This window comes from Castor canadensis, chromosome 18, assembly GCF_047511655.1.
Source record: "Castor canadensis chromosome 18, mCasCan1.hap1v2, whole genome shotgun sequence".
Classification (NCBI taxonomy): domain Eukaryota; kingdom Metazoa; phylum Chordata; class Mammalia; order Rodentia; family Castoridae; genus Castor; species Castor canadensis.
The window spans coordinates 41,472,420-41,489,021 of record NC_133403.1 but is presented as its reverse complement, the minus strand read 5'-3'; the positions used below and the strand labels follow the sequence as shown (position 1 = coordinate 41,489,021).

The 16,602-nt window shown below is 51.3% G+C and overlaps 1 protein-coding gene across 4 annotated transcripts in view; it reads left to right on the top strand.

Moving 5' to 3' along the window:
- Rilpl1 (Rab interacting lysosomal protein like 1) overlaps positions 1-16,602 on the top strand; it is a 33,020-nt gene that overhangs the window by 1,555 nt on the left and 14,863 nt on the right. For all 4 annotated transcript variants that reach the window (XM_074061142.1, XM_020159412.2, XM_020159413.2 and 1 more), the window contains exons 2-4: positions 5,939-6,089; positions 13,858-13,976; positions 14,607-14,828. In XM_074061142.1, the coding sequence (XP_073917243.1) occupies positions 5,939-6,089; positions 13,858-13,976; positions 14,607-14,828 (492 nt within the window). The remainder of the gene's footprint in view (positions 1-5,938; positions 6,090-13,857; positions 13,977-14,606; positions 14,829-16,602) is intronic.

Genomic DNA, 16,602 nt, shown 5'->3' with positions numbered 1-16,602 from the left:
CACTGTGTGTCCCCGCCTGGGTCTCCTGCCATGGAGTCTGGAAGGCAAAGAGCCATTGGGAGGCATTTCCGATTTCCGAGGTCACGCTGGGAGTGGGAATACTCAGTTCTGTAATTAATTTCATGAGTCTTAGGAGAAGGGACATTGAAAATAGACAGCCTGGTTTCAAACCCCATGACTTGCGTTCCTGGACAGTCACCCAGCTGCTCTGTGCCTGGTTTCCATGACGGGTGGGATGATCAGTCTGAGCCCTGTAGGGTGGTGAGGATTAGGGGTTAGCATGCAGGGTCCTTAGGCCAGAACTCCCCCTAGCAAGGGCTTTGAGGTGTCACTGCTACCTCAGGCCTGGCGACTCTCACTGAGATGCCCACAGCTGACATTGGAGACCCATCTCCATTCCTGCCCCGAAAGCCTAGGAGGTCTGAGAGGGTGGTGCATTTGCTCTCGCACCTGTCTCTGTTAACAGGGCTGGAAGTGCTGGTGACACCTCTGTCTCCACCCTGATGTGGCTGGGCTGAGCAGCCCAACTGGGAACCACGGGGGTCACCAGGCCCTAGGTCAGGTGACATTCTCAGTCAGCTGTACTTGTGGCACCTGGTGCTCAGGACAGCGCTTATTCATAAACAGCCAGGACCGACCCTTCCTTCCCCAGCCCAGGCCCTGGTGCGTGGTGTTTTAGGGTCGTGAGAGGCTCTGATTTTCCTTCTACAGCCTCGAAGGTTTTTCACGGTGCCGTTTCCACAGAAATCTTCATATGCCCTTGGTCTATCCTTCTCTCTCTCTCCCTCTCTCTCTTTCTCTCTCTCCACCCCTCCCCAAATGTGGCTGCAGTATAGGCTGTACCCTGTCCTCCTGCAGACACTTAGACCCAGTTTGACCCATCACTCAACCCCAGAGACAGTTTGTTCTGTCTTTTTCCTCAGCCTGCAGCCCTGCTGATGGGCCAGAGTCTCAGAACCCCTTCTAAATGAAGAGGTGATACCGAGTAGAGCAAAGGCAGTGGGTGGTGATGGAAGATGGGGAGTCACACAGCAGTCTTCAGAAAGTAGTAAGTCTCTGAAGTAGCTGTGGCTGTGCTTGCATGCCCCATAAACAGCCTGTATTGGTCACTCAGTCAGTCAACAAATGCATTTCTTCTATTTTTGACAGAGCTAGGGAGTCCAGTGTGGGGCCTCATGCATGCTAAAGCAAGTCCTATGCCATTGAACTACACGCCAGCCCCCGAATGTGTTTTGACTTCTGTGTCCCAGACACTGTTCTGGGTGCTGGGCAGACAGGTGAGGGTTGGCTCTTATGGGCCTGGCTTATTTTCTTTCTTTCTTTCTTTCTTTTTTATGGTACTGGAGTTTGATCTCAGGGCTTTGTGCTTGCTAAGCCATCGCTTTACCACCTGAGCCATGTCTGAAGCCCTGACGTTAAGTATTAGGTAGAGCCCAGGAGAACCAAATGTCTGCATCTTAGCACGGATGCAGGGGCAAAATTACTCATGAGACACTGTCTACTCTTTCTCCTCCCCGCAGCTGTGAAATCCAGTGTGGACTTAACCCTCACTGCTCCTTTCAGTCCACACCAGCCACATTTTGAGTGCTTAGAGGTCACACGGGCTTGTGTAGGATGGTATAATTCTAGAACGAGGGGGGAGATTTTTATTTATTTATTTATTTATCTTTCAGTCCTGGGGTTTGAACTCAGGACCTACACCTTGAGCCACTCCGCCAGCCCTTTTTTGTGATGGGGTTCTTTTGAGATTGGATCTCACACATTATTTCCCCAGGCTGGCTTTGAACCACGATCCTCCTGATCTCTGCCTCCTGAGCGGCTAGGATTACAGCGGTGAGCCACCAGTGCCTGGTGGGTCTGGCTTTATTTTTGCTTTTTTAATTTTGGTTTTTGAGACAGGGTCTCGTTCTGTAACCCAGGCCGACCTTGAATTTGTGATCTTCCTGCATCAGCCTCCCAAATGCTGGTATTACAGGCATACACCACCACACTCAGTGAGCAGGTAGGTTTTTTTTGTTGTCTTTTTTAAAGTATATCAATCAGCCTGTTAAGTATATCAACAGGGAGCAATGAAAGAACTAGCTAGCATGGGGGTCCGTCAAGAAGGGTTTGCTGAGGAGGTATAATGTGAGCTTACATTTGCATGAAGCATAAGGAGACAGCTACGGTGGCTCATGCCTATAATCCTAGCTACTCAGGAGGCAGAGATCAGGAAGATCGCAGTTTGAAGCCAGCCTAAGCAAATTGTTCAAGAGATCCAATCTCGAAAAAACCCATCACCAAAAAGGGGTGGTGGAGTAGCTCAAGGTGTAGGTCCTGAGTTTGAGCCCCAGTACAGCTACAGAGAGGTGTAGGGGGAGGCAATTGAGGGAGGAGACATGGCAAGTGCAAAGGTCCTGAGGTAGGAATGCCCCAGCATGTGCAAGGATCACAAAGCAGTGTGGCTGGAGCAGAGTGAGGAAGAGCAATGAGACATGAAGTTGGGGAGGCGCTGGCCCCTGTAGGCTGGGCGAGGAGTTTGGGGATGGTTGGTGCCGAGAGGAGGCAAAATGGTTGGTGAATTGGCACTGACTTCCTGGAGGAGCCTTTGAGGCACCTGAGGCAGGATCAAGTTCTCCGTGGTCAGCTCAAGCAGGGTCCAACACACACACAAGGCTTCAGAAAGCCATGCTGTGTGGAAACCATCACACACCGATGGCCTGTGCAGCCAAAAAAAAAAAAATGCAGGACAGCTCAGGGACAATTTTCACACTAATGCATGTGAGAAGGAAAATGCTGTGCATCCTGGGCTCTGAAGAGACATTAAAATCAACTCAGGTGGAGCCCTGAGTTGAAACTCCAGTACCAAAAATAAAAAGAGAGGTGTGGGAAGGCTGTGTTCACTGTGTTCAGTGTTTGCCTTTCCCAACTCCAAAAGACTGTTTTCCTTGGCTTGTGGCCGCTTCCTTTGTGTTCAGAGCTACAGTGTAGCTTCTTCCAGTCTCGAACTCAGACCTCCGCATCTGTCCCCACTTTGTCTGACTATGGCCTCCCCCCCCACCCCCTCGCCTTTCTCTCGTAAGGACCCTGTGGCCCACAGACAGATCTCAAGATCCTAACTCAGTCACATCTGCAAAGTCCCTGTGGCCACGTTGCGGTGATGTAGTGTCAGGGTCCAGGGATCGGCACACGGGTCGCTCTGCTGGACACTCTGCAAACCCTGCACCGGCTCTGTCCGTGCGGAGAGGGGGCACAGAAGCCGGGCGGAAGAGCCTGGCTCTGCTTCCAGGCTGTGTGAGAAGGTCACGTGTCCTGTCCATCATTCCAGGACTTGTCACCCGACGTTTCCCTTAGCCACCCCTGGTGACCCTGCAGCACAGCTGTGTACTTGGGGACTCCCTCCGGTTCCCTGTGCCACAGACCAGCTGGTAGAGGATGTAGGATTTGGAAGATTACTTAGGCGCTGAGCGGGGGCATGCTGGGTGTCCGGTCACCTGGCAGCTGGGGATGGATTTTAGGGGGAGTGGGGACCGGCAGACACATCTTGGACACACCTTCTGGGCGCTGACCGCTATCTCGAGCACGTAATCCAGCACCCCCAAAGGAGGATATGACCCTGGATTCCTCATGCCCAGGTGCCCAATGGGCGGATCACTTGCCCAGGGTCAACCAGCGAGCAGCAGAAACTGGACTCAAATGTGTCCCTGGACTCCGGGCCACACCTTCAGCCACCAGTGTATACAGGTGGCAGCACGAGTGCTCTGTGAACTGCCACTGCACACTTTTCCAAAAGGCCTTTTTTTTTGGTAACTTTTAGAGTAGGATTCACACACCATCTGATCAGCGGTCATTGTCGGTAGCACATACTCAGACAACTGTCATCATGATCAGTTCTAGAACATTCTCCCCACTCCTGATAAGAGATCCCTTCCAGTTAACAGTCACTCCTTAGTAGTCATCCCCTCCCCTGCCAGCTCTGCCCTGGACAGTCCCGTCTGTCCTTCGTCCCTGGATTTGTCTGTTCTGGACATTCACAGAAATAGGTTCAGGGACTGTGTGACCTTTGTCTTTTTGTTTTTTCCCTGGTAAAATCTCAATGCCCTGTTTATTTCTTTATTTTTATTTTTATTTTTTTATTCATATGTGCATACAATGCTTGGGTCATTTCTCCCCCCTTCCTCTACCCCTTCCCTTACCCCTCGCCCCCTCTCTCTCCCCTCCACCCCCTCAATACCCAGCAGAAACTATTTTGCCCTTATTTCTAATTTTGTTGTAGAGAGAGTATAAGCAATAATAGGAAGGAACAAGGGTTTTTGCTGGTTGAGATAAGGATAGCTATACAGGGCGTTGACTCACATTGATTTCCTGTGCGTGGGTGTTACCTTCTAGGTTAATTCTTTTTGATCTCACCTTTTCTCTAGTTCCTGGTCCCCTTTTCCTATTGGCCTCAGTTGCTTTTAAGGTATCTGCTTTAGTTTCTCTGCGTTAAGGGCAACAAATGCTATCTAGTTTTTTGGGTGTCTTACCTATCCTCACCCCTCCCTTGTGTGCTCTCGCTTTTATCATGTGATCAAAGTCCAATCCCCTTGTTGTGTTTGCCCTTGATCTAATGTCCACATATGAGGGAGAACATACGATTTTTGGTCTTTTGGACCAGGCTAACCTCACTCAGAATGATGTTCTCCAATTCCATCCATTTACCAGCGAATGATAACATTTCGTTCTTCTTCATGGCTGCACAAAATTCCATTGTGTATAGATACCACATTTTCTTGATCCATTCATCAGTGGTGGGGCATCTTGGCTGTTTCCATAACTTGGCTATTGTGAATAGTGCTGCAATAAACATGGGTGTGCAGGTGCCTCTGGAGTAACCTGTGTCACAGTCTTTTGGGTATATCCCCAAGAGTGGTATTGCTGGATCAAATGGTAGATCAATGTCTAGCTTTTTAAGAAGCCTCCAATTTTTTTTCCAGAGTGGTTGTACTAGTCTACATTCCCACCAACAGTGTAAGAGGGTTCCTTTTTCCCCACATCCTCGCCAACACCTGTTGGTGGTGGTGTTGCTGATGATGGCTATTCTGACAGGGGTGAGGGTGGAATCTTAGTGTGATTTTCGGTGTGACCTTTGTGTGTGGCCTCTTTCCTCAGCAGTTTTCCAGGATGATCCCCACTGTTGCACAGCACCATTTCATTCCTTTTCTTTTTTCTTTTTTAATTGGTGGAGATGTGGTGTTGCGAACTTTTTGCCTGAGCGGGCCTTGAACGGTGATCCTCCCGATCTCTACCTCCCAGGTAGCTGGGATTACAGGTGTGCACCATTGCCGTACTGTTTTCCAAAGTGGCTTCACCATTTTACATTCTCACCAGCCACATATGGAGGGTTCCCAGTTTATATCCTTGTACAGACTTGCTCTGAGTGGTTAAGTGACTTGCTCAAGACGCTTTGAAGAGATGCCCGTGACAGTGAAACCCTTTTGTACTATTAATGTATGTTCAAATGAGAGAGAGAGAGAGAGAGAGAGAGAGAGAGAGAGAGAGAAACAGAGATGCCTATGTCAGACATCAAAGGACACATCTGGGACAGTGGCTCTGTCAGCCTGGGCATTCCCAGGGCCCTTGCACCCTCTTTATCCCTTGGAGAGAACCTTGTCCAACTGTCTGTTCAAGGACCAGGGGATACAACCCCCTGAGGCAGTGGGAGATGTCAGGACCCTGCGTCTCTGGGCTGTTCATCACCAAGTAGCTAAGAAATCTGGCACTGTCCCCAGCAGTTCTAAATGGGCCAGCTTCTTCCAGCACCATTGCAGGTCGCCCCAGAGGAAGGGGGCTACTGAAGTTGTGTCCCCGCACCTGGCCCAGGCCCAGTTCTTACGGGGAGCGGGGCTCGGAGCCCCAGCAGCCTGAGCAGCTCGGGATGGGTGGCAGGCTGTGACCTGTGCTGTCCCCACCCTGGCAGGAGCTGGAGCTGGTGGAGGACGTGTGGCGTGGGGAGGCACAGGACCTCCTCTCCCAGATTGCCCAGCTGCAGGAGGAGAACAAGCAGCTCATGACCAACCTCAACAACAAGGACGCCGGCCTGTCCGAGGACGAGTTCCAGAAGCACGAAGGTAAGGGGGTGCCCAGGGTGCCAGGTCGGGCCAATCCTGACCTCAGCCATGTCCTGAGGGTCATTGGGTCACGTCGGGGTCATTGGGTGCTCGCTGTCTCGTGGCTGGAGACTTAGGCTCCTGTAGTTCTGTGCATTCACACCCTAACTGTGCCAGAGACAAATTGGCTAGCCTCAGTTTACACATGATGACAGAGAGGTGTTGCACCGCCGTTAGGTTCCCCTGCATGGGTCAGGCTGTTCTCTAGGCCCTGGGGACACTTTGGACAAGACAAAGACACTGCTCTCCTGAAGATCAGCTCCTAGCACAGAGGAGAGAGGCAGTCACTAAGTGAACAAATAACCGTGGTGGGGAGCAGTGCCATAGAAAAGCTAAAACGGACATCTGATGGTGATCTGGGCTCCCTTAGGTACAGTCATTGGGGAGGTCATCGTTGAGCCCTGGTGAGGTGACACAGTGCAAGTACCTTGGGCAAGAAGCAAGTAAGTGTGAAGGCCCTGGCACAAGAGCATTTAGGGAAACCAAGGCTGTGGTAGCAGCTGAAGGTGACTGAGGCTGAGGGTGGTTGGAAGTGAGGCCTGAAGGGCCAGCAGGGCTCAGATCACCTGGCCTCCTACAGGCCAGACTTGGATTTTATTCTAGGTGTGCTGGAAGGGACTTGAGGCTCTTGCTTGGCAAAAGTGCAGGTTTGCCAGACAGCAGCCCAGATCTGATGGCACTGGAGCCCTGAAACTGCCATCCGTCCTGGAAACTGCACCTGGACCCTTCACGCCAGGCTCGTGCCAGTGCTGGGGCAATGAGGACAGACAGAGGGGTTTGGTCCTGCCTCTTGCAGCTCATGAGCAATCTCAAACTGAGCAAACTCATGGGGTCCCCACACAAGCCCCCATCCTCTTGTTTGATGTGACACAGATGGATTCTATGTAGGACGGTTCTGAACTTCAGAAATTCTGGCTACAACTCTGTGGGAGTGAAGTATGGCACTGATAAGGACTGCAGGAACCAAGAAAAAGGGCAGCGTTGAGTCCAGGTCTAGAATTCTCTTTTCCTTCGGTTCCCATGGTAGAGATGCGTCTGGTGTAAGGGAAACAGTTTTGGGAGTTGTAAGCATTTGACCAGCCAGGTTTAAATCCTGACCCCAAAACTCAGCTGCTGTGTGACTTGGATCAGTCATTGACCTTTGTGTGCCTAAGTCGCCCCCTGTTGTAAAAATGGAATAAATAGCTGGGTGCAGCAGCTCACATGTGTAATCCCAGCTAGTAGGGAGGCTGAGATTAGGAGGAATTGAGGTTCCAGGCCAGTCCAGGGAAATAGTTTGCAAGACCCTGTCTCCAAAATAACCAGAGCAAAATGGCCTGGAGGTGTGGCTCAAGTGGTAAAGCTCCTGTTTTGCCAGTACAAAAAGCCCTGAGTTCAAACCCCAGTTCCACCAAAAAAAAAAAACCCCAATTATTGTTAGCCAGGCAATAGGGAGAGGGGATGGTGTCTTTTAGGGGTGATAAAACATTCTGGAATTTTGTTGTGTTGATGGTTGTTCAACTTTGGGAGTATGTTAAAAACCCCTGACTTATACATGTTAAAAACAGTCATTTAAAAAGTAGACAGAAGCCAAGCTCTGTGGCTCACGTCTGTATCCTAACTACTCAGGAGGCAGAGATCAGGAGGATCGAGGTTCAAAGCCAGCCCGGGCAAATAATTCAAGAGACCCTATCTCAAAAAAAAACCATCAAAAAAAAAAATGGTTGGTGGAATGGCGCAAGGTGTAAGCCCTAAGTTCAAACCCCAATACCACAAAAACAAAACAAAACAAAACAAAAGCAGTGGACAGAAACAAAGAGGGAATTATATTTATAATCGCAGTGGGAAATTGTATTTACTTATTTAGTGAGACAGGGTTGTGCTATGTAGCCCAGGCTGGCCTCAGACTCACTGTTCTCCTGCCTCTGCCTCCTGAGTGCTGGGATTACAGGCGTGCCTGGCATAGCCCGGTTAGTAACTGATAGAACGGAGCAGAAGACCTAGACTGTGCTGTGGGGATTAGAGCCTGGAGTCTCTGCTGCTGCCTTGGCCTGTGCAGATGTGGACAATTTCTTAAATGTTTTACTTTCTAGGAAAAGTAATACATGCACATGGTTTAAAAAAAAATCTAACAATACAGAACAATTTATGGTGAAAATTTGGTCTCACTTTCACTTCTTTTTTGTTCTCTTTCTTTTTTCTTTTGGAGGCTTTGGGATTTGAACTCAGGGTCTCAGGCTGACTAGGCAAGGGCACCCAAGTCCTTTTACTTTCGTATTTTTTCTAGCTAGGGTCCCTCAGTTATGCCTCAGACCCAGCTCTTCCTCCCTCCACCTCCTGAGTAGTTGAGATCACAAGCATGGGCCACCATGTCTGCCCTTGCTTCTTTGGGTGCCCTTTTTGCAGATCCCTGCCCCGAGAAGCCTGGGAGATCACCAGTGCCAGGCCCTGCATCTCTGCACAGATTCATGTGTGTTCACCCTGTGTAGTTACACACTGATCTCCCCTTCCCCCACCCCACAATAATGTGCTCCAGGCTGTTCTATACCTTGGCTACTTTGTTATTGTGGCTGTTCTGTTTGGGTTTTTAAAAACTTGATAAAAATAAAATTTAAAAAGAAATTTTAATGCTGGGTGCAGTGGTGCACACCTGTAATCCAATACTGCAGGAGGATGGAGAACTCCTGAGCAGCCTGGGCTCCATAGAAATACCCTGTCTTAAAAACCAAACAAAAGAAACCACCAAGCACAGTGGGTCACTCTGTAATCCTGTCTACTTGAGAGGCAGAGATCGGGAGGATCGAGGTTTGAGGCCAGTCAAGGCAGAAAGTTCACAAGACCCTATCTCAATCAATAAAAGCTGGGCTTAGTCGTACTCACCTGTCATCTCAGCTACTTGGGAAGCATAATTAGGGGGATTTCCAGGCCAGCCCGTGCATAAGTGTAAGACCCTCTCCAGAAAACAGCTAAAGCAAGGGCTGGCAGAGTGGCTCAAGTGGTAGAATGCCTGCCTAGCAAGCCTGGGGCCCTGAGTTCAAACCTCAGCACTGCCAGAAAAAAGAGAAAAAATAAAAAAGAAACCCCAATCCTACAAGCAGCCATCACCTGCTTCCTGTCCCTCGGCAGTGTCTACTCTGGACATTTTGTACACATGGGACAACATCCTTTGCGGGCTTTCACGTCTCCCCGTTACTTAGTGTCCTGTTTCCAAGTTCCCTCTGGCGGAATCTTCTGCTGTGTGGCGGGATAGGTCTGTTTGGGGTCATTTCCATCTTTCGGCTGCTCTGGGCATCTCTTGGTGAGCACCTGGGTACACGTGGCCAGTTCTTTTTTTTCTTTCTTTTTGCGGTACTGGGACTTGAACTCAGGACCTTCACCTTGAGTCACCAGCCCTATTTTTGTGAAGGGTTTTTTAAAATAGGGTCTTATGAACTACTTGCTGGGCTGGCTTTGAACTGCGATCCTCCTGATCTCTGGTTCCTGAGAAGCTGGGATTACAGGCGTGAGCCACCAGTCCCTTGTGACGTTGCCAGTTCCTTGGGGACCCTCCTAGGAGTGGAATTGCTGGATCACATGGGAACTAAGTTGAACTTCATAGAGGAACATGTCATCTTTTTGTCGGGGACATTTTTGCAGGGTACACTCCCCTGCCTGCCTCAGGCCCCCTCAGCTCTGAGCCACCTCCACACATCCCGCATCTGCGTGCCCATGGCCTCCTGGGGCCAGCTCTGCCATGCCTCTGCAGGTCCTGATCACCACAGGCTTGTCATGAACAGCCCACAGGTGCCATCAGGGCCGGCCAGCTCCCCAGGGGCGGTGGGAGCTGCTCGGTTTCTCTCTGCTGCTGCCCCTGCTGGGTGTTGAGGCTGGCAGGTGCCACACATGTTTGCCTGGTTATTTTTATTTTGCTGTGGGAACATGAGGACAAAGCATTTCCCCCTCCCCCCAGAGGAACAAACAGTGGGCACATGGGTCCCTGGGAGAAAGAAGGTGGAGCTGGGGCCAAGGGTGACATTGAGCAGGTGCAGGATAGAAGCTAGGGGCTGTCCGCAGATTTAGAGGTGCACCCATCAGATTCTTGGGAGGGGTGAAGACGGGTACAGAGGAGCCATCCCTGCATGGGACATGTGGCTTTCTCAGCACCTACAGGGCACTGTGTTCAGAGCCCTCCTGTGTCCCACTCCTGGAAGCTTCCAGATTTAAAAGCACCTTCCTGCCCCTGGTTTGAGGATCCATCTTGTCAGCTGGAGGGCACCAAACAGAAAGTACCTGTTAGCAAAGTGAATTACAGGTGGCCATAATACTGGGCTGCAAAAAAATCCTTAGTCACCAGGCGCAGAGGGAGTCCACCATGTGGCCATGTTCTCAGGGGTGGCCTCAGACAGCTGGGCAACCGAAATGGAAGGAAGTGGGATTTTTCTCGTGGGCACGTTAGCAAAAGTAACAAGAAGCAGGTGAACGTAATTCCAGTACTACCTTCCCTCCAGCCCAAATAAGTCCAAAATCGTGCCCTGTCTACGCTGTGCTACCAGTGGGGTGTTTAGAATTCCTTTTTGATCATCTGAAGACCTTGCAATCCAGTGTGGGGTGTGTGTGTGTGTGTGTGTGTGTGTGTGTGTGTGTGTGTGTGTGTGTGTAGTGGAAGTGCATGAAGTATAACACTGTATTCATCCTTTTTTTTGGGGTGGGACTGGGGTTTGAACTCAGGTCTTCAAGCTTGCAAAGCAGGCGCTCTCCCACTTGAGCCACTCTGCCAGTCCATTTTGCTCTGGTTATTTTGGAACTGGGGTCTTGAGATCTTATCCAAGGCTGGCCTCGAATCATGATCCTCCTGATCTCAGCCTCCCAAATATCTGGGATTACAGGCATGAGACACTGGTGCCTGGCTTCATCTACACTCTTTACATGAATGGCCCAATAGTAAGCAAACTCACATTGTCACGTGTCCATTGCCACCAACCACATCCAGAGCACCTCCTCTTGCAAAATTGAGACTGTATCCCCATCAAACACTGACTGCTGGGCCATCTGTCCAGCAAGCCCAAGGCCCTGAGTTCAAACCCCAGTACTGCCAAAAAACAAAAGAAAGAAAGAAAAGAAGACATGAAGAGAACAAATTTGCATCTGAACGCTGACTTCCCGCTTGCTCCTCTCCCTGTGCCCCACAGCTCTCGGTGGGGTGCCCCACGTAAAGGGCTTTCACAGTTCTTGTCCTTTGTCTATTAGTGTTGTAGCTAATGGCAGAGTTCCTTCCTTATTAAGGCTGAGAAATGGTCTCCATGGAATGTATGTGCTGCACTTTGCCCATTTGTCCGTCTGTCCGTCCGTCCATCCATGGCTGGATGTATTGTCGACTCACTGCACCTGTCAAGTGCTCAGTTGGCAGCATTGGTCCCACAGGGCATGGTCTCGGAGGCTGCTGAGTGGAAACGTCCAGTTGAAGGTCAGGCTTTGGAAGGAGGCTGTCCTGAGTTCAAGTCCCAGTCCCTCCGTCACCAACTAGGTGGCTTTGACAAGGTTGCTTACCATCCCAGTCCTGGGTCTCCTCACCTGTCATGTCGTCACGTGAGAATGGCATCTCCTAATCTCCGGGGTGGTTGAGGAAAAGGCAGTGTCACATACGGAGCTGGCCCAGGGCCAGTACGCAATAAAAGGTGTCCCCAAGAACCAAAGTGATGCCAGTTGAACCCACACTGGGTGGCGTGACTTTCAGCTCAGTTGCCAGGGTGCCTTCCTGGGCCTTTCTCCACATGCTGGCTCCATGAGTTTCCCAGGACTGCCATTGCAAATTTCTACAAAAACCCCGGTGGTTTAATTAAAACAACAAAATTGATTCCCTCCCAGTTCCAGCGGCCAGAAGTTCAAGATCCAGGTGTGTTCGTCACGTGTAGATGGAGGGCAGCCGTCAGTGCGGGCATGTGTTGTGGTGCTGGTGGTGTTCTGCCTTTTAAAAAAACCCTTGTTGTTCACCTCCACTTGGGAGACTGAGGCAGAAGGATCACAAGTTCAAGGCCAGCCTGGGCAACTCTACAAGACCCTGTGTCAAAATTAAACTTAAAGAAAAGGGAGTGGGTGGGGGGTAACTCAGCGGTTGAGTGCTTCCCCAGCACACTTGAAGTCCTGGGTTCTATTTCCAGTACCCCAAAACAAAAATAAACCCTAATACACAAATTCATTCATGTTGTAGTGCTGGGGTTTGAACTCAGGGCCTCACACTTGCTAGGCAGGCGCGCTACCACTTGAGCCACTCCACTTCTGACTTCAGTAAACATTTTGAATAGGATCTTGAGTTTATGCCTGGGTTGGCCTGAGCTGCACTCCTGTTTTTCACCTGGCTGGAGTGACAGGCGTGCTCCACTATGCCCAGCTTTTATTTTGGTTGAGATGGGATCTCACTAACATTTTTCCTGAGCTAGTCTCAAACTGTGATCCTCCCAAGTAACTGGGATTACAGACTTGAGCCACTGTACCCGGCCATAAATTCATTATTACTATAAAAGATGAACAAATTAAGCACCAAACACGAGAGCCAAGCCCCCCCTCCCCGCCTCTGCCCCATGGCACTGGCTGGAAGTAGAACCTTCCCTTCCCAGGCATTCACACATTCCATGGGGACTCTTTAAAATAGAGCAGTTGAGGGGCTGGCATCAGGGCTCAAGCAGTAGAGCGCCTGCCTAGCAAGTACAAAGCCATGAGTTCAAACCCCCAGTACTGCCAAAGTTTTTTAATTTGAAAAAAATAAAATAAAGGGATTGCGATATATGAATTGTTAACTTGTTTTTTCTCTCTCTTGATCCATATGGGGTTTGAACTCACAACCTCACCCTTACTAGGAAGGCAGGCGCTCTGCTACTTGAGCCATGGTCCCCAGCCCTTTAACTTTTAGTTTCTTTGTGTGTGTGTGTGACTGAGGTTCGAACTCAGGGCTTCACACTTACAAAACAGGTGCTGTAGCTTGTGACACACCCCCAGTCCAATTTGCTCTGATTATTTTGGAGCTGGTGACTCCATAAGTATTTCTGGGGTTGGCCTCAAACTGTGATCCTCCCAAGCTTAGCCTTCTAAGTAGCTAGGATTATAGGTGTGAGCCACAGGCACCTGTTGTCTACAGTCTCTGAGGTCCAGGGAGTGGGACAGTGAGTCCTCGAAGCGAGGCCTCACTCGCCTGACTGTGGTCTAGCCAGGGGTGGGCAGGGCGAGGGGCTGGTGGTAAATCAGCAGACGCTGGCCAGCTCCTGACCACCTGCTGGGCAAGGTGTTGGCTTCGGTGCTCTGTAAGATTTGACTCAGTTCATCTTCACAGTCAACTAGGGTAGGAACAATTACTGCCCCATTTCAGAGATGTGGACACTGAGTCCCAGAATGGCCAATACACAGGAGGTCATTGTCAGCTGCGCAGCCTGCCCTGTATGCCTCTGCACAGTATCATCTTCCACTGGGTGACAGGTGACAGAATGTGCGAGACCCATGGCCACTGTAAAGGTGCCATGAGGGTGGCATGAGGGGACTTGGAGGAAGTCACAGGGTGGAGAAGGTGGGTGGCCATGCAGAGGCGACTTGAGCTGAGGCCAGACAGGCAGGGGAGCCAGCTACTGGTTAGGAGGAAGGAGGTCCCAGCAGAAGAACAGCCAGGGCGGAGGACTTGGGGCTGGACGCAGGGAGCACGTGGAGGGCCTGGAGGCCACAGTCCAGTCCCTGTGGGAAGCCGAGGAGGGGAGGTGGCTCACCTGCCTTGTCACCTGTGTCCCAGGCATGTCGGAGCGTGAGCGGCAGGTGATGAAGAGGCTGAAGGAGGTGGTGGACAAGCAGCGAGACGAGATCCGTGCCAAGGACAGGGAGCTGGGCCTGAAGAACGAGGACGTGGAGGCGGTGAGTGTCACCGGAGCCTGTCCCCCCGCCCTGCCAGGCGCATCAGCTGCTGGGGGAGTAACATGGTCCCTTCCACACCGGGAGGCCGAGGCCCCGCCAGCCTTTGCTCAGCCCCTTTGCCCTGGCAGAGCTTACTTAGCTGGGTCCCCTCTCTACAGAACCCATCCAGTGCCTGTGTGCCTGAATTAGAAAAAGGCCTGTGACTTCCATCTGTCAGAATTTGTCACAGTATATTAATTTTAACAAGCTACTTAGCTCCCATCTGCCATGAAAGTATCTCAGTTAAATATACAAATTGCCCATCTCTGGTGTCAACAGAGTCATTAAAAGATAAATCTCAGCTGGGTGCCAGTGGCTCACGCCTGTAACCCTAGCTACTCAGGAGGCAGAGGTCAGGAGGATGGCGGGCAACTAGTTCACGGGACCCTATCTTGAAAAAAAATCCTTCACAAAAAATGGCTGGTGGAATGACTCAAGTTGTAGGCCCTGAGTTCAAACCCCACTACTGCAAAAAAAAATTTAAAAATTCAAACAAAGATGTATCCATGAAGGTGGTTTCTCCCCTGCGCAGTGCACAACCTGAGGTACTGTCCGTGGCAGTCCTGCACAGTGGCCTCCCTCTTTCTACAGCTGCAGCAGCAACAGACCCGGCTCATGAAGATCAACCATGACCTTCGGCACCGGGTCACGGTGGTGGAGGCCCAGGGGAAGGCCCTGATCGAACAGAAGGTGGAGCTGGAGGCGGATCTGCAGACCAAGGAGCAGGAGATGGGCAGCCTGCGGACAGAACTCGGGAAGCTGCGGGAGAGGCTGCAGGGCGAGCTCAGACAGAACGGGGAGGAGGCACCCGAGGTGAGTGGGAAGCTGGTGCCCAGGTGACATGGGAGGGTGTGCAGGGCTGGCTTGAGAGGGGCACAGTCACCTTCTTTTCCCTGTTGTACTTTAGAAGGTGGGAGGCACAGAGAGAACAAGGGACTGGCCCGAGGTCACACAGCAGGACAGAGGCAGAGCTGGGCCTGGAGCATTCCTGCCCAGGGTGTTGAGGTCGCCATTGGTTACTGGGCATATGCCATGCACTGTTCATCCACTGGGGTCACTGTTGACCACGTGGTCCCAATGAGTGATGTGAGCACCTCTTTCCCAAGGGTCCTGGCAAAAGTCTCTGAGAGTCCTCTCATTGGTCAGTCACTGAGCCAATCACTGTCGCCCGAAGTCAAGCATATGTGCATTGTGCCTTTGTGGGTCACATGACTGTCCTGGTGGTGTCCCTTGAAGCCCCATGGATGCGGGGTGGGTGGTGATCACAGCTACACCTGCATGTCACCCAGGGCTCTGAGCAGGGGGAGATGGGGACTGTCTCCCAGGCTTCAGTCCAGGGATGGGAGTAGTGCCTGAGTTTTATGGAGGACAATGAGTGGGGAAGGAGCAGACACAGCTATTGGGACCATTTGCCATAGTCAGGGCAAGAAGGTGAGGGGTGGGCCACTCCACAGCAGTGGATGGAGGAGCCTCGGCTGATGCCCAGGACAGAGCCACCAGGCCATGATCTGGGTGGCCACCCCCCCTCTTCCTTCAGGACAGAGCCACCTGGATCCCAGGGACACCACCATGACCAGTCATGAGACTCAGATGTCTAGCAATGAGGACAAAGCCATTCCATGCCTCCCAGCTAGGGAAGAAACGGGCAGTAACGAGGTGTAGTGTCTTTCCCACACTCAGACGGCCCTGTGGAGTGATGTTCAGGGTGTTTGTTGACTAATAGGCAGACACAAGGCTCTGTGGCTTCTTCCCTGCCACCTGCAACCTGGGGCCTGTCCCTGACTTTTTTTTTTTTTTTTTGCAATACTGGGGTTTGAACTCAGGGCCTACCCCGTGAGCCACTCCACCAGCCTTTTTTTGTGAAGGGTTTTTCTAGATAGGGTCTCATGAACTATTTGCTCAGGCTGGCTTTGAACCTTGATCCTCCTGATCTCTGCTTCCTAAATAGCTAGGATTACAGGCGTGATCCTGGGTTCCCAATCTCAGTGGGGGGGACTGAGAAGAGGGAGGCGTAGTGAAGGGGAAGGGAGGGCTGCCTTCAGCATTTGGACAGTGTTGTGGCCCAGGGTTAGAGGGCTGGCTTCCATCCTGTGCACTGCAGAGAGAGGGAGAGAGAGACAGAGGCAGAGCAAGACATGGGCCTTGTGGGATGGGTATGGCTTCCAGCAGAATGTGGGTCAGGCTATTCCAGGCAGCAGGGGCTGCGGAGCCAGGGGCTGGGTAGGGCTCAGTCCTAGGGCAGGATTGGGGGTGGCAGGTAGGAGCTACAGAGGACTCTAGAGCTAGAGAGAACTCCATTCTCGATCACCTCAGTGTGTCTGGCTTTCTCTTTGATTCGTACCGTCCTCTCTGACTGATTCTTTCCTGATTTGCACTCAGGGTGACTTCTAGTAGACGAGGCCCCCTGTGTATTTTTAGATCATGCTATTGAGACAGAGTTCCCATGTCACAGAGTTCAGCATTTAAAGTATCCCGTTCGGGGCTGGGGGTGCGGCTCCATGGTGGAACGCCTGCCTAGCATGTGTGAGGCCCCAAGTTCCAACCCCAGCACTGCTAAAGACAAAAGTGAAACTGTCTAGCTCACCTC